Consider the following 18,023-nt stretch of genomic DNA (forward strand, 5'->3'; position numbering starts at 1 on the left):
GAAATAGTACCTCAGGTTAAGAACTTTGCTTCAGGATGAGAACAGAAATTGTGTGGTGGCGGCACGGCAGCAGCAGCAGACCCCATTAGCTAAAGTGGTACCTCAGTTTCAGGTTAAGAATGGACCTCCAGAACGAATTACGTTCTTAACCCGAGATACCACTGTACAGAGACTTTTGTGGTAGATACTTCTTGTCCCAGTCTTGGTAAAGTTAAAAAAGAATTTCCTGTGGATGATGGAATGCAGCAATACCCAAGTGTGACTCTGAGAATGTTCAACCTCAGACTTTGAGAATGTGCAGCATTGAGTGATTTCAACTAGAATAACATTTTTTTCACAAAACTAGTCAACTTAAAAATACTCTAAATCAGTGGTTCCCATTGTGGGTGGCACCACCCCCGGGGGGGGGATTACCTAGAGGGGCGATAAGAGGCAAGTGGGTGGCAGGGAGTTGCTGGTGATGTAAATGATTATCAGGCTTTGAAAATTTGGTATCACTGGATCAAGTTCATAAATTTTGTTGAATTAGTCAACTAAATATATCAGATTTTGAATAAATGTGCAATTAATTGTTACTGCTTTGAATTTTATTGTGTTATCATCTTCTTAGTGGACTGCTCTTCTGAATAATGCTTTTTACAGAAAAAGGAATGAGTTTATGGAACCAAGGGAGCGGTAGCCCAAAAATGTTTGGGAACCATTTCTTTAAATTGTGGAATCCTACTCATGTTTCTTCAGAAGTGCCTCTGAATCCCAAGTAATGACCCTTAAATAAAACTCAAGGTTTTCAGATTTCAGAGTACAGTATTTAGATTCCTATAATATGGAGAAAGCAATGGAAATGTTCAGTCTTAAAAAAAAACCCCACACAATACAACACAAGTCCTGAAAGATGCTGCGGTTAATGACTAAACCAACAAAACTTCTTCCTTTTCTGCCTCCACTATCAAACTCCAACTGCAAATACAATGTAACAGGAAATGCAGCTATCAAAGCAGATAATCTCATTGTCTAGCCTTTCAATATAGGCCATCAAGTGAAAAATTAAGTTCTCCCCTTCACTATCCATTAGAGTTTATAGACTTTCTGCGACGTTGTTTGCCCACCTAGAAATGCAAGCTTTCGCATTTCCCATTAAATCGGCAGCATCCTATTAATAGTTTCACATACGCATTTGGCTAGACCTGTTGGCCGTTGCCTGCGTCTCTGCTTAGGGCCGGTGGCAGGAGGGAACTAGATATGGTACAGCGACAGCGCCGCGTTCAGAATGCTCGCGTCTGCGGCGCAGGGAAATTAGCCACCGAGGGCAACCGAGCGAACTTAAAACTCTTCGAACTGAGCTCCCGCGCAAGTTACCCAGGGACTTGGCATCGCGAGAAGCTCTTGCATATCTGAGACAGAAATGGGGCCAACAGCTCTTGCCCGCTCCCTTTCCCCCCGTACATAATAAGCCTTTCTCCAGGGAATAAAATACCGTGCTGCTGCGTGTACGTTTGTGGAATAGCTGCAAGGTGGAGAAGACTGTGTGGCGTTGTTTCCCGCCTCTTTCTCCCCGTTTTTGTCGAGGAGAGAGAGAGGGACAGCCCACGGGGTAGTAGGTGGGTTAACCAACCAGGCAGAAGAGTGAGCACGCCCCCGTCCTCGAAGAAGCGGGCGTCAATCCCATGGCTGGGGAACGGGGAACCAACCGCGCAAGGGAAGTGCGCATCCTCCATTTTGGCTGAGGGAGGGTGGGGAGCGTGGTTCTCGGTGCTTTGCCGCCTTGGCGGCTCTGGGTTCGATTTGTTCCTTTTAGGGCATTGCCAGAGGTTCCCCCCCGCGATCTGCTGTGCCCCTGAGGCGAGAGGCTCTGAAACCAGGCACCTCATAGAGCCCCATGTTGGTCTGAAGTGGTCCCAAGTTCCCTGCCTGCAGCAGCTTCCGACAAAATGGAGGACGTCACCACCATTACCAACCATCACCACTACCACCACCAGGAGCCGTGCTGGCAGTTGCAAGGGACACAGCTTTCTTTCTCCGGAGTAGGCAGGGGGAGGGGGAAAAAGGGGGGGTTCCTCAATGGAGACAGGGATCTTTGCCCTTGGGAAAGAGCTTGGAGACTGTTTCCATTACTCTGCCCCCTTATGGAAATGGATCCAGGTTTCCCAGCCCTGCTGTGGGGGCGCGCGCGCGCCTAAAAATGTGGACGAAGCGTGGCAACCATCACCTCCCCACGGAACAGGGTGTTCACACCCGAAGCCACACGTCTCCGCTGAAATTATTGCCCAGAGGGACCGTGGAAGGCAAATTAATAGGTTAAACACACCACCTCCCTCCCTGGCAAATGTCATGCGGAGTAAAAGGGATGCCATCCCGCTTTCATGGAGGGGGAAAAAGAGCACAAACTTCTGCAGGAAAGTACCCGGCGGCAGCAGCAACCTCTGGGGCCCCAAACCCGCCCATCCACCAGGAGAAAGGCAGAGGTGCTGCAGCTGTTGGTGGTGGGCAATGCGATTCGGGTTTAACCTGATGGAACCAAAGAGGGAGGGACCGTAGGCGTGAGTGAGAATCGGATTGACAGGGCCTCGGCCCAACCACCTGCGGCGGGGACGCTGATAGGCGGGAAGCCGCTCCAATGGGTTCTGCAGGCAACGAAGCCCTCTTCCTGGGAAGGCCAATAAGCGGGCGCACGAGGCGGCCTTTCCCCGAGCTCGGCTGGTGGGGTTGGTCCCTGCTCCTCCCCTCCGCCAAGCAGCAGCGCTTAGCCCGGGACTGGACCGAGTTAGAGTTGAGGAAGCGTTGGCGGAGCCGCGGAGGGTGCGTGTGACCCGCCGCCGCTACGACCTCCTTCTCCCCCCCGAGACTGGTGAGGGCCGTGAGAGGAAGCGGCTGAGGTAGAGGAGAGCAGGGTGGGTGGCTGGCTGGAGCCCAGCTTGCCCCTTCAGGGTGGGGATTGGAGCAGCCCAGCCGTGCCTCGCAGCAACCCGGGCTAAATGCCCCGCTGCGTGTCGCTCTCGCCTCACGCCAGCAGGGATTGGGGGCGGGGGAGGGGGAGGGAGGCGGTTGGGGCGACGGACAGGAGGAAGCCCCCCTCACTGAGGGGCGCTGAGGGCAGAAATGCGGAGGGGGGGCTGCCTTGGGGGGTATCTGGGGTGGCGGGGCGGGGGGGGGGAGAAGGGAAGGATCCATTTTATCACGGCTTCGTTTCCAACCGCCTCGCCCGCGGTTTTGTTTTCAGTGCCCTCCGCCCCGCCGGCTCCCCTCCCCCCCCTTTCGCGGCGCCCTTCTTTGCGCCCAGCGCTGCGCTCCGCGTATCCTCCTCTCTCTTCCCCCCCCCCAGCTCCCGCTTTCCCTCGCGCTCCCCTCCCGTATTGTTTGGCTGGGTCTCCTTAATGGCGGCCGACTGGAGGCGGCAGTGCTGCCGGCCGACTGCAGGGGGCCAAACCCGACACCCGGGGCAATTGGCAGGGACGGGCGCCAGGGCAGATCTCGGCGCTGGAGGCGCGCGCGCGCGGGTTGTTGTTTTTGTGTGTATGTGTATATGCGCGTGTGTTCGTGTGTGTGTGTTTGTTGGAGGGTGTTCAATCGACTTAACACTCGGTCCCCAGAGAGAGCTCTGAAGGGGGAAAGAAGAGGCGGCTTTGTGTATGTGTTGGGTGGGTGGGGAGAAAGTCTTCGCTATTGCCTCCTCCTCTCCCACCTCCGCGCCTGTCCAAACTAAACCCCCCCCCCGCTGCCCTCCAGCAAAGGCTCCCAAGGCTGGGCGCCCTTGGGGAGCAGCGCTGGGGGACGGGGCCGACCCCCCACCCGAGGTGGGGCTGTGGGGGAGGCCCTGGGGCGGGTGGAGCCTGTCTCTGGGGCAATAGGTTTGTATCCCACTGGGAGAAGGGGGCTGTGCTGGAGGGGCTGGAGAATTCAAAGTGGAGGGCTATGCTGCCAACCCGTTTCTTTGCCCAGGAGGAAGGGCGTCTCCTGGAGGGGAAGATGAGGAGGCGCGCCCACTACCTCGATTAAAACCCGATTCAACCCCCCACCCCACCCTCACGCTCCACCAGCACCTCTTCTCCCTAGGCTCCAGGCCAGTTTGGTGCAGCCTTGGCAAGAGCCTCGCAAGGAGAAGGAGCTCCATTGTGAGTGCTATTTATATGTTTTTCTGCCTTGGGGAGGAGCAGGAGGTAGATCATCCTTCTCCCCCCATTTTTTTGGCACGAGGAGTGAATGGGTGGGGGGGTTAAGAGGAGGTCCTTCCAGGGTAAAAGGGGGGGGTTGTTGGGTGCAGCAGCTGCTGCCCTGGAGCAAAGCCCCGGTAATGGCCGTGAGGCGACTCCTCCCCCCGGGGTGGGCTCTGCTGCAGACATCGCTCCTGCAATACTAACACCCGCAAGCAGACGACGGGCTTCTGCCTCTCGCCTTACCCGGCTCGGCCGCGCGGGGGAGGGGAATGGAGAGGGTATCTTTCGAGTGCCCTCTAGAGTTTTGGAGCGTATATTAAAGCGCACATTTAACCAGATTTCGAATTAATTCCCTCGCAATTCCGAATCCCTGCAACCTTACCTGACTTCTCTGGCCGGCGAGAGGGAGACGACTTAAAATAATCCAGTCCTGAGCGAAGTGTGTTCTGGATCACACGTTTTATTTCTCGTTCAGGCGGATTTGCTTAGGCATGGAGGTGGGGAAGAAGATACAGTTGGACACAATGGACATTTTCATGTGTTTCTCTGCTAAGGACAAACGTCTTATTTGCCCCATTTCCCTTTAAATCCTGATGCTATATGAGAATCCCATCGGTTGTGTCTCGTTTAAGTGAATTTTTTTCAAGGCTATTGCAAAGTCAGCAAAGAACCATCCTTTTCTTACATTCTGAGATGACTGCAGTTAGCCCCCTTCTCTTCCCCTTAGTAATTTCAGCTCTTTACACTAAGTGGCGAAGTAGCTCTGTGAGGGCAAACCTAATAGAGCAGTTTATGCCGTGACCCATCATCTGGAGACTGAAAGTGATCAATAGTTGCTTGTTAAGGGTCTCTTACTAGAGGCCGCTGCAGGAATCCATTGGTGGCATTTCACTTTTTAGCTTGCAGGAGGCAAACATGGGTATTGCATGATCCAAGATCAACATTCCTTGTCCATTGTTCACATAGAAATTAGGGAGAAAGATCAGGAGGAGTATACTTTATGCAAGGTGTTAGTTTACTCAGAGGATGAGGGGGGTGCTGATTTTTAAGCTGTCTTTAGAGCAACTGGTTTAAGCCTTAAACTTTAAGGGTGCAGGCAAAAACTTCCCAGCAGATTGACTCACAATTCTAATTTCTCAAGTTTTTCAAGAGCATGAGGAAGATTGTATGGTAAATAGCTTTGTGCATACTTTAGTAGAATTGCTGAAATAACCTGTGACAAATTCACATAAATGTGAAAATGAATGTGTATTAAATTGTAATGCCAAACAGCGTTGCAGCCCCCCAACTATTTTCCTGATTTGTGATTTCTGACAACTTCCAGCAGGATCATAGATACTAAAGGATGACTTGAACAAATTATAAATGGTTAATAAATATTTCCCAAGCAGCATAAAAGGAATACCAGAATTGAAGGTGAATGGAAATTTGTTTTGTACAAGTCTTCAGAGAGAAGGTTTGGTCAGCTCTGAAGGGTTTCAGCTGCAGAATTAAACCATAGTACATAGACTTCTTTAAACTGGGGATCTAAGCATGCGTGCTTAAAAATAGGTTATATTGAAAAAGAATAACTTGGATGTATTTCCAAGTAAGACATGTTTAGATGAGAGGTGTAGTCGACACACTGCTTACTTCAGAACAATAAAATAGGATAACATATACTAAAGGACTAAAAATTCTAACAGGCAAGACTTGAGTCAATGCCATTTGGCATATGGGACCCATTCATATCTGAGGTGGCTCCCATGTGATCATCTTGTGATAGGTTTGCATAGAAGAGCCATTGATGTATCTTCACATAGGTGTTGATGATACAGACATCGTTACTGGTAAATTTTAAAGTATAAATGGTGTTGCATGAATTGGTGCAGTTATGCATACGCCACCAATTTAACTGAGCAAATCAAGTATAGACTGTCTCATGAAAGCTAGTCCCTAAGTGTCACTGGAGCAAACAAGTAAGTGATTGGTACTGGGACATTAAGGTTGCAATACTATACCTATTCTGTGACAGAAAGGCCAGTTGAATTCAAGTCTTCTGCATTGACTGTTACTTGTGTAGTACAGAAGTTCTTACACTGTAAGTGTCTTGCGACTTAATTATTTTGGTACATTTTATTTTACTAGAATCTTCATTTGAAATGTAATAGATGGTCCCACAAAACACTTTTTTGGTAGTTTTAAGATACTTCATTACTGTGTAGTGGGAAATTCCCAACAGGAGTAGTAGTATAAAGAGCTGGCTACATAAAATTAATAGTTGGATAAGGCACTGAATGAAGTGAATAGAAATGCTTAAGATGAATAACTTTGTGTATATAAAAGTAGCTCTTGGGAAAAATCTGCTTTTTTCACCACTCAATTTTAGGCCCATTTCTAGTATAACATTTGGAGTTTAGAGATAGGGAATTAAAAGTAACTGCAGTGGCATTTCTTTGTAGACATTTTATGTGGAACTGACATTTGCTGCATGCGTCTAGATGTCTATTGGAATCTATTAAGTTACAGTTCCTGAAAGTTGCATGGATGACAGTCATCCCTGTGAAGACTAAACAGCTTTACTGAAACATGTTTGCCACACACCTTTTAATATGTAAACCACTTTGAGAACTACTTGTTGGAAAGTGGCATATAAACAAGGGAGAGAGAGAGAAACTGATTTATGGAGGTGTTCAGGGTTATGTTGGAAGTGTATCCTGAGACATCTTGGTTGATAACTTCCATGTCACAAGATAACTACATCTATTTGCCTGGAAGTAACACTTTTTAAAAGGGCCACAGGCTGATTTTGCCTTGTGTATCATTAGGTAATGAAATTTAAACTTGGGAGTGAATAATTATTGCCAATATTTCTAAAATGATTGGCTAGGACTACAGTGATACCAGAGATCATACAAGTTTTCTTGTTGTATTGAGAGAACAAATGTAATGGAGTAGTACAAATGTTTTGTGTGCTTTTTCTGTCAATGAATTAACTAGGATTTGCCAGTGAAAACCATTATTTATTTAATTCTTATCTTACTCTTACTCCAAGGACTTCATGCATAGGTCAGTGGTATGGCGCATGCTTTGTACCCAAATTCTGTCTCTGGCATCTTTGATTAAAAAGAGTCAGGTAGCAGGTGATGTCTGCCCTGAGACCCTGGAGAAATGGCAGCAAGTCAAAATGGACAGAATAATCTGATGTTTAAGATAGATACTTATATTCTCTTTTATCCTCTAACACAGTGAGGTAGGTTAGGCTGAGGGACACTGACTAGCCCAAGGTCTCTCAGTTAGCATCATGGTTTAGCAGGTATTTGAAGACTGCTGGGGATTGAAAGCAGGGCTAAAGCCAATTTTCTTTCCACTATGCCACACTGACTGTCTGAAACTTACTGTCACCATATTGCATCGTAGTTGCTGTAGGTATGAAAAGTTGTGTGTTAATAAGTAGCAGAAATTACACCTCTGGCCACATGAAGCATATTTCTTCAAAATTTTAACTTGGCTATATGCTCATTCCTAAAAACACAAATCTGCTTGGTCATCACTTATAACATAAGGCTGAAACTACATTCTAATTATAAAACAGTACAATTGTTCCACTGATTACATTGCAAAAAGTAGATTATTATTTTTTAATCAACAAATTTCTCTCTCAGGCTTCATGAACATGAATGCTTAACTTGTGGGAAGTTGCTCAACATTTAAATTCTCACACTTTATTACAGCTTTATCCCTGCACTGTACTTCAAGATCATATGTAAACTGAATGTATTGGGTAGTTTGCACAAAGATTAAACCTTTTGTGATTTATTTATTTCAACATTTCATCACAATCATGTATGTACAGTTAAGATAGTTGGGCAGTCTAATTTTAGTTGGGCAACTAATTTTACTTTTTTTAAAAAACCAGAGCTGTAGTCACAAAATGGCAATTTAGGGAAGGTTGAACCTGGTAGAGTGGGTGAGGGAGGTTGCTAAACATGGTATTGGATGTATTTATGTATCTTGTAACCAAGAAGAAATGTTCACACCTAACAGGCTGCATCAGTACAACGTAATACTTCATAGAATGAAACTGTCACAAGCACAAAGTGGAAGCTAAAAGTGAGCCTACCTGTGGACATGACAAGTTGCATGTACAGCATGTGGAATAGTGACATGATAGAAAACACCTACTTTGAGATTAGCAGAGAGTGCCTGGCGCTGCCTAAGAATTCAAAGAAACAAAAAAAAATCATGATTTTTAAATTGATGGTGTAACGGCATGATTTAGGGGGGTGTGCATCCACCCACCCAACTCAGGGAACACCTGGCTTGACCCTGAATCCATGCGTGGGCTGGTGAAGACATGCCAAAGTGACATTTTGGTCGGCCATCTTGATTCAAAATGGTGGCTGCTGACTAAACATTGACAAAGACTGCTGGCTCCGCCTTGGGAACCCTCACGCCAAATTTGGTGATGACTGAGGACAGATACAAGCTATTTCCCAAAATATATAATAGATGGTGGCAGTAAAGCTTTAAACAAGGACAGTTGGTCAATCCAGGGCACTGATTGACACACAAAACAGATAATTCAAGAAAATGAGCTAAGCCGTAAACTGCTAGTCAAATCTTTCACATGGCAGCATTACTAGTTCCATTTTACAGCTATAACACAAGGATTAAAAAGGGAATTAAACCCAGTGACTTCTCTTCAAAAATAGACATGAAAATCAAAGCATCCGATAGAAATGACCAAAAAGGGGTCTCGATCTCAAACATGCTGAAGAGTGATACTTTTTATTAGTGCCTAACATGTTTCCCACTCAAAAAGACTTTCCATGGAGGCTCTTCTATTAAAAGATAGGACAACAATTAATAAACCATGCTTAAAATATTTTAAAAATGTGAAGCCAAACATTAGATATTTGGGAGCACAGTGCTAGCAGCACGCTGATGGCACATAGCTCTATTTCTTCATAACATTTAAATCGAGAGGCTGCAAGCTCTGGGCTAGTGCCTTAATGCAGTGGTGGACTGGATGACAGCCAACAAAAAGTTGTGGGAAGACGGAGGCTTTGGGTGGTTCCATTGTCCAGACGATAGGAGAGTTACCTGTTCTGGGTTGGGTTGCGCTCCCTCTAAAGGAACAGGTGCATGGCTTGGGGGTGCGCGTAAATACGTATTTCTCATTCAGGGCCCAAGTGACCCTTAGTTTGGTGTGCCAGCCATGGCTGTAATGATTCGGGTAGCTTTGCTATAGTATCCCCAAGACTGGATTACTGCAATGTGCTTTGTGTTAGGGCCTTGTCTGGAAGCTCCAGCTGGTTCAGAATTAAGTGGCCAGACCAGTGTCTCCCAAACAGGTCCCCAGCTTTTTTTTGGACTACAGCTCCTATCATTCCTAGCTAGCACCTGTTGTCATGGGAACTGTAGTCCAAAAACAGGTGGAGACCCAAGTTTGGGAAATGCTGGGCCAGCTAGACAGTTGATGGGGGCAGGTGGCCAGCAGCAGGTTACACCTAAAAATGTTTGCACTGATTGCCCATATACTACTTGGCGATGTTCAAGGTTTTTGTGTTGATGTACAAAACAACTTGAGCCCAAGGTACCCTAAGGACCATCTGACTTCTTATATACCATCTTGATCCCTGAGATCACATGGAGGAGTGCTGTTTGTTGTCTCCCGTTTTACAGAGTTCCAGTCAGCCTCAACTAGAAGTTGGGCATTTAGTGTTGTGGGTCCCATGCTGTGGAACATTTCCAGCAGAGGTTCAGCAGACACCTTCACTTTTGACTTCTGAAGGACTTTGATTAGCCAGTTCACTTGAATGATTTTACTTTTATTCATTTATTTTTAGTTTTAAATGATGTTTTAAAGTGTACACCTTGCTATATTTTATGATATGTGGCATAGAAATATAAAATATTTATAATTTTCTCATTAATAAAAAGCAGCACTCTTCAGCATCTTTGAGATTGATTCTCCTACCTTGCCATGTCCTCTTCAAAGTGATCATGCTAATGAATAAATACCAGTAAAAAGGCTTCAGTCCCATCATATATACCCAGTGTAAGCCCTGTTAAACATAGTAATACTGACTTCTGAACATGCATAGGAGTGGAATTCATGAATATAAAATTGCCGGCTGCTTTCTGCTAATGTACAGGTAGATAATTTGAAGTATAAACCCAAAGGAATGCTGTTCATCAGCTTTGACTGATAGCCCAGTGTGCCCCTATTTGGGCAGGGATAGCCTAACTTCTGTCGTCTATGCTCTGGCAACATCTGGCTTAGTTTACTGCAATGCATTATATGTGATGCTACCAAATGGTTTCTAGGCCCAAATTTTGACCTAAAAAGCATTAAATGGTTTCGGATTCTATCTAGAAGAGTATAGCAATAATTGACACTTGTTTTAATGTTTTGGAAGGTTAAGGCACCTAGGTATTACCACATTTTCTGGTACTACCAATATTTGGGAGCTCAAGCTATATGATGTCACTGTTGTGATGGTTCTCTTGTCTATGTAAATTCCTAGTTGGGTCATAATTGTGCAGTGTCCCATGTTTATGTCCTGTTTTTGTGTCCTTTTCTGATGGGAAAAGGTAGATACTGAGTCCTTTGAAAAACAACCTGATAGCTGCTTACCCCTTCTGTGTTTTAGTAGCAAATATTAAGTAAGAATGCCCTGGTACAGATGGTTGGCACACACCTCTATAATGTGCTTTCAGTGGGGGCGGGGAAGAGATTGAATTCAGCTTTCGGTGTGTATATTTTGGAGGGCATGTGTGTATTGTTGGAACAAGTATGAGTTCTGAGCAATGCTAATGGTTCTTGCAGCATTCTAGATAGCTGGGTGACTGGTAGCTTTCTAACTGCGCCAACATTGTAATACGGTATTCCTTTTTTAACTCTTGAAATGAGTGAATATGGAACTAAATTTGTATTCAAGAATAGATTAGTGACATTAAAAATTATATTTTCTAGAGCGATAGTACAAAGGAACTAGAATGATACTTGGAAGGAACTTCAAAATCAAAACACTTTCTGAAAAGAAGTTTTTTAGTTAGTGAGAATTTTCCCAGTTCAAAATCTAGAAAATTTGTCACTGGGGAATTTTAAGGGCCATAACTTAGTTATGTTGGAAGTGTTATGCATTAATGTTAGTATGTACTCTGCTTTTCTAGGACTCCTTAAGATATCTGTTATTAGAAATATAGTTTGAAATCTGTGGCTGTTCGTAAATGTTGCTATCATGTTTTCTTTCTACACAACTGATGGTACAAACCAAGGAATTTATCGGCAATGTGAATGTTACTTGAGTTTTGTCAAGTAATACATCTCCCATTTGCTTTAGTGAACATGACACAATTCCTGATGGAACTGGGTATATTTTTAAGTTTAGGTTAGTTTTGGGGTTAGGACTGAAATATTGTAAGTTTTCTGAATAATAAACATTCTTAACATGGATCTAATCTGTTTCAGGATACATATTTTCAGAGATCTCCAGTCTCTCTGGAAGAGAGAGCCAGGTTTCCAGCACAAACAAGGCACTGGAGCAACTTTTTAAGCTTAACCTACTGCTACATATTCTTGAATGGGTAAGTGTTTCAGAAGATAATACCTAATCCTCTATAGAAGTGGTATTCAGGATGGTGATTTCAGGCAGACTAAAAAGTGTTTCAAAAGGATCACTCCAGTGTAGATGAATGGGCTACAAATTGGCAGATGAATTTAATGTAAATGCTCGTTGGGAGACAAAAATATATACCAATATGGTCTAAGCTGGCTGTAAACTCAGAAAAATATTTTTTGATAAGGGAATGTGCATGGAAGAAAGCTCATCAAAATCAAGTTGTGTGCTGTAGTAAGAAAAAAAGGCACACTGTTGAATATTTCATAGAAAAATAACAGTGACTAGTATCTTAATACCATTTAAAAAATCTATTACACATTCATGTTTAGCATATGTTGAAAATTTCTGTTGCTGACTCCTTAAAATATTAAAAATATAAAGACTCAAAATGACAGAATCGTAAAGGGTAGCCAAAATCTGTTGTTTTTTTTTAGAAAAACTGATTAAGAGTAAAATGAGGCTTATAAAATTATGAACATTGTGATTGGGAGTGTGAATAAGACTCTTCTCTAATAGTATGACTTGAAGTTGCATTACAGTAGAAACAGGATTGACTGAAGGTGAATTGCTGAACGTTGTTAGATGGAAGTAAGATCTATTTATCTCCGAGACTTATTTTCTAGTACAGCCTGTTTAGATACACACTGCACTGGAAGTTTACTTCACACATTTGTTCATTTTGTTGATGGATTTCTTACTAGCAAACTGTTTGAACAGATGTTTTCTAATGACAAAATGATTCCTGCCTTTTAATTTCCCTTCTATTAAACCCCTCTATTCACACAATGGCAGGAAACCAAAGGCTTGTACTTTTCATTTTGCATAAAGCAGTTTCCCATTACATCAAAACTTGAGAAACAATTCTAATTGTAATTAGTTTTGAACTAGACACTTTTAGAATAAACCACTATTTACCAAATTTGAACGGAAAAGAAAATTGGTTCTTCAAAATCTAAAGTGGAAGCTTTCAGTATCCAGGTAACATGCATTTTTGTGGGGGAGGGTACCAACCCAAGGTTTGCTATGACGTTTTTCATGTTAAACCTCTAAAGCAAGTCAGAAAAAAGAAAATGGGGCAAGATTCCACTGCTGAACATGTGGTAATTGGCAATTCAACTTTAAGCTCATATCATGTATGTGGGCCTCTAAATTTATCAAGACACTTAATAAGTTAAGACTCAATTTGGTCTAAGCATCTGATTTTGATATTTGAAAAATGAGGTCATGACTCAAGGTGAACGTACACAAAACCCATTGTATTATAGTAAAACTGCTTTTTTTCTTTTATAACAGTTTTTCTGGAAGGTCCACAAGCTGTCTGAAAACTGGCGCTGTCTGAACATCCATCTGAGTTATTGGGGCCTACCACAATGGCAACTGGCCTAGCCAATGTAGGAAACTCTTTCGGCTGTCCATCTAACTCTCTGGTTTCTAGATCTAAGTTCCAGAGTCCTTCCGTAGAAGACGACGATGATGTTGTATTTGTTGAACCTGTGCAACCTCCACAGATTTCTGCAGGGTTGATAACGGATCCTAGAAATGCAGCTTTTAGTTCACCCAGTAATGAAGAGCATCACGGAAATGACCCCAAAGCAGTGGTTCCAACAAAAGACCTGAGTTCTCAAAAGGGAAGTATAACTGAAACTATTATTATTGATGATGAAGAAGATACTGAAGCAAATCAGGGGCAAGAGAGAAATGATTCCAGTTTCAGTGAAAGAAGATTTCCAGAGCCTAAAAACAGAGCCACTGAGATGGAATTTTCACCACCCAGTTTTTCGAGAAGTAAGGTAAATGCAGGAATAGGTAATAGTGGTATAACCACAGAACCAGACTCTGAAATTCAAATTGCTAATGTTACTACATTAGAAAGAGGTATGAGCTCTGTGAGTGTTGGCCGTTTAGAAAATACTGAAGGGCGTGACATGAACTTAATGATTACACATGTAACATCACTACAGAATACCAACTTGGGAGATGTATCTAACGGACTGCAGTCAAGTAATTTTGGTGTTAATATACAAACATACACCCCATCTTTAACTTCACAGACCAAGACTGGTGTAGGACCTTTCAATCCTGGTAGAATGAACGTAGCTGGAGATGTCTTTCAGAATGGAGAATCTGCGACTCATCATAACCCTGGTAGGTTGTACCTTTTTATGCAAATATATATTTCTTCTACAAGTGGCACAACTAATAATAGCAGTTACATTGTGGATTATTTTTTTCCATTTTTGAGACCACGGTACAGGTTTACAAATCAGGCTGCATTTATTTAATCAAGGTTATTTAAACGGAGTTTTCCACTGTAATTAGTATGTTTGCTGAACAAGTGTGCATAATAGCTGGTTACTATAACAATTAAAGCATATTCTCCTTGGACCAAGTAGCCCACAGAACCTTCTGTGCTACAGAATTATATCTTAATTTGAGACCAAGGTGAGTAGCTGTTGAAGAGTTAGGCCCGTTGTTTGGTGTGGCTTGCTTATGAGTGAACATAGTGTACTTTCCGGAAGGGATTGTTAGTTGCTGGATAGAATAATTATTCCCTATTATAAAAAAAGGAAAATATTGTTTCAGTTACTGGATAAAAATATATTTCATTTGCTAAGAATTTTATTTATTTATTTATTTATTTATTTAGATTTGTGTACCACCCTTCCTCCAAAGATCACAGGGTGGTTCAGAACATAAAAATACATAAGGAGAACACAAAGTACATAATAAAAACAAGAACAAAAACAGACCAACAACCTCACTCCTTTTCAGAGCTGTAAAACAATAATGTGATTACTGAAGAAGGAGCAGTCAAAGCATAAAATTGGCATCTGTTCATAATATGAGATACTTTCAGATAAAACTAATATGGCACAGACATAATAAGGTTTAAAAGTGCCTCTCAAATCCTATAGCGATGTAGTTTCATGGTATCTCTCAGAAATTTTGCTACATTATCCATAATGGCAGGCCTACAGCTGTTTAGTAGAAAGGAAACCCTGGAGAAGTCAGGGCAATTTAACCTTCCTTTCAGCATGGGGTTTATATATTTATTGCAGATTTTCTGTGTAAAATGGGCAGTAAAATAAAACATGTGCAATGGTTTTGACCAGTTTATACCACAGGGACCATATCTTTCTGAATAAGGAATTTTCTAGAATCTTCCTTACAGTCGCAGATGGCATGATGTTAAATCTTGCAAGGAAAAAAGCTCTACATTGGTGGGGATTCTGGTTCTTGGTCTCTGGGGCACTCAACACTGAGTGGCCCTCAATCTAACCTGCATAATAGAATGGGAATATTGAATGGAGCTAAGCTTCGGGCAGTGGGCACCAACCCCACATAAACAGATAACAAGGTCATGTGGAAAATGATTGAATAAGTAAGGGACTGAGATGCAACCCTGTTTCCTCCCCTTTGTTGGCAATATTTTTTTAGGATTCGCCTGCCTAGTTGGGAGCATTTCACTGGCAGGTCATGGAGGTATATAATTTCCTAATAAGAAAAAGTAACTTTATGCTAATGTTCATTCTGGTTAATTTATTCCGGAGTATAAATTGGGATTGAATCAAAGGTTCCTTTTAGGTCCACGAAGATCGTATAGAGCTTTGACTTGGATGCCTTAGAATATTTATCAACGGGACTCAGCTATACAGCTGCAAATAAAACCTTTTATGTGTGCTTTATACAATGTGACACTAGATGGTGATTGTGAGCCTTATGGAAAATTCAATGTATTTTTAAAAGCACTTTTAAAGCACTAGATTCTATCTGGGTGAGATAGGATGACACAGTGGTCCAGATTAGTTTACCCTGGCAAAAGACCACCTGCTCTGGGCCTAGTATTGCAAGTTGAGACATCCAAAGTGTAAGTTTACCCAATAGATGTTTAGCATATAACCTACCCACTATAGGGAAAAGACTTATTGATCTATAGTTAGATGGTATTATATGGCCTCCCTTTATATATTGGAACTGTTATTGCTCTTGTCCATGCCTCTGGCATGAATCCAGTGTTATTCACCGATGTGAACAGGTTAGCCAGCAAAGGGGTTCACCAGTCAGGTCTAATTTTAGTACTTTGGAGCCTATCACATCTGGACCAGATGCCCTTCCCTTTCTTTAACTGGACTATTAGCATTTTTATTTCATCTGGTGAGATTGGGAGCATAGAATGGTGACATGCCACTCCATCTAGTCGTTCCTTGTGCAAGACACTTGCAACGTAATGATACCAACTACTAAGCGAAATGGATGGAGTGGGGAGGTCTTTGGTGTTGAGTTCCTCAGAGACCAAGAACCAGAATTTCCTAGAGCTTATTTGAAGATATTGCTTGTTAGTATATTCAGTTCTCTCTCTCTTTTTTAATAAGATACCGCAGTAGATTTTTAGAACTAAAATATTCTGGAAGCAGGCAGCACCCTCTTCCTTCCAGTATTGTCAAGAAATATTCTGGATATAAGATTTTAGAGCTCTACGTTCCTTGTCAAACCACTTGTTAGTAAAAGACTCCCTGGATTGTTTCCACACCTTAAATTGTTGTTTTGAAAAATCAGTTAGATGTTCATAGATTTTGATAGCTTCTTGGGGGTATTCTGGGTTAATTACAGAAACTGCACTCCAGTGTTGTCTTGGTTTTAAATAATGGATGGAATTTATGCAGTCCAAGGAATTCTTGGCAGAATGTCTTATGTTTTCATCAGGAGTTGGGCAGGAAAGGTGTGAGCACAGGACAGTTAAGTTCTATGGCCAAGGTCAAAAATAAGTGGTCATTTAACAGTGCAATTGCCCACCAGGACTCAATCCCCCGATACTAGGGAAACTAGGAAATAGTCAAACACACAGTTAACCCCTTGTTGATATGTAGGCGAACTCTCCGGAATTATCAAAACTCACTGAATAATTGAGCAAGACTTTACTGAATTGAATGCAAACATTGGTGAGGCATATGCCTGCATTGTTCAAGATGTTGTCCTTAGAACAGTAGACAGTTAAAGGCAGGTAGAGAATTACCTTGGTCAAGTCCAAGCACTCTGAGAAGTGCAGAGTCATCATTGCCCACCCTCTTGTTAAAGTCACATGCTAAGATTATTTCAGTAGAGGGAATTTGTTGTTGCAAACTGCTTCAGTGAAGAAATGGGGAGGGCATCTCTGTGCAGGGAGATATATCTGCATAGATTTTGGCAAGTGTCCCTTGATTCTAATCAAACTTGAAGGCTTAGATCAGGCATAGGCAAACTTGTCCCTCCATATGTTTTGGGACTACAACTCCCATCATCCCTGACCATTGGTCCTGTTAGCTAGGGATGATGGGAGTTATAGTCCCAAAACATCTGGAGGGCTGAGTTTGCCTATGCCTGGCTTAGATTGTAGAGCTACAGGCTTGAAGGAATGTCAGGTTTCAATCTAAACATAGAGCAGTAAGAATGGATAAACTGGGTGGAATCTACCTTTTGGGTTTAGTTTGAAGGCTGGCAGTGAATAGGCTTTAAAGCCTTCAATTACTATTGGGGTTTGAGACCAGGTCTCCTAGGAACTCACAGTCATTTGCCTTATTTCTCCAGCTCACAATGTTTCATGACAAGAACTTAATATCTAAGGGTGGAGGAGACTTAAAGAGTCAGTCAACCTTGATAGGTTGCCATATGGAGTTATTATCGTCATGGCATATACAGCCATTTCCCAAGCCCTCATGCTTACCTCCCGATACTGAAGTCCTAGTCCCCTTGGGGCTCAGGGTGTTGTGAGGTGCACTTATGCACATCCAAATTAATTCACTTATCAGTAACATGTTCAAAGGAGCATCTTCTGTTACCATTGCTTAGCATCAAAGGAGTTTCTGGACTGATGGGGATCAAGAAGTTTTTAAGTAAACAGGTTTTGACCACTTCTAATCTGTCTGTAATCAGGTGCTGTTCAGAAGTTGTTTATTTCTTAAAGGATTCTTAAATTGTTATCCATAGAGAACTCCCCTAAAGGCACTTTCATCCAAGATGTTCAGTCCTCGGACGGCGAATTATTAGCTGCCTTTTTAGATTTTTGAGTGGAGAGGGGTGAAGTTCTCACACACTGGGGTGTCTTCAAGTTAGTAAGATTGGGCAGTAGTGGAACTTTAGCTGCCATTGAAGATACCAGCTAGAAATATCCAGGGATATAGGATAATGTCTCATGAGTGAATAGTGTCACTGGTGGCTTTATGAATACTGGGTGCAGTAGAAACCCCACAGCAATAAATACAATATGGCATCTTTTTTGCTTGGC

The 18,023-nt window shown here is 42.7% G+C and overlaps 1 protein-coding gene across 9 annotated transcripts in view; it reads left to right on the plus strand.

Moving 5' to 3' along the window:
• The first annotated feature begins 2,667 nt into the window (after positions 1–2,667).
• Positions 2,668–18,023, plus strand: part of ZMYM2 (zinc finger MYM-type containing 2) — a 59,072-nt gene continuing 43,716 nt past the window's right edge. For 3 of the 9 annotated variants that reach the window (XM_082220225.1, XM_082220229.1, XM_082220230.1), the window contains exons 1-3: positions 2,674–2,845; positions 11,611–11,726; positions 13,055–13,906. In XM_082220225.1, coding sequence (XP_082076351.1) covers positions 13,132–13,906 — 775 coding nt within the window. In that variant the 5' untranslated portion in view covers positions 2,674–2,845; positions 11,611–11,726; positions 13,055–13,131. Of the gene's footprint in view, positions 2,874–10,748; positions 10,890–11,610; positions 11,727–13,054; positions 13,907–18,023 lie in introns of those variants that run through there. The other 6 variants (XM_082220231.1, XM_082220227.1, XM_082220226.1 and 3 more) reach the window with 6 other exon arrangements.

This window comes from Podarcis vaucheri, assembly GCF_965113315.1.
Source record: "Podarcis vaucheri genome assembly, chromosome: 4".
In the NCBI taxonomy this organism is placed as follows: domain Eukaryota; kingdom Metazoa; phylum Chordata; class Lepidosauria; order Squamata; family Lacertidae; genus Podarcis; species Podarcis vaucheri.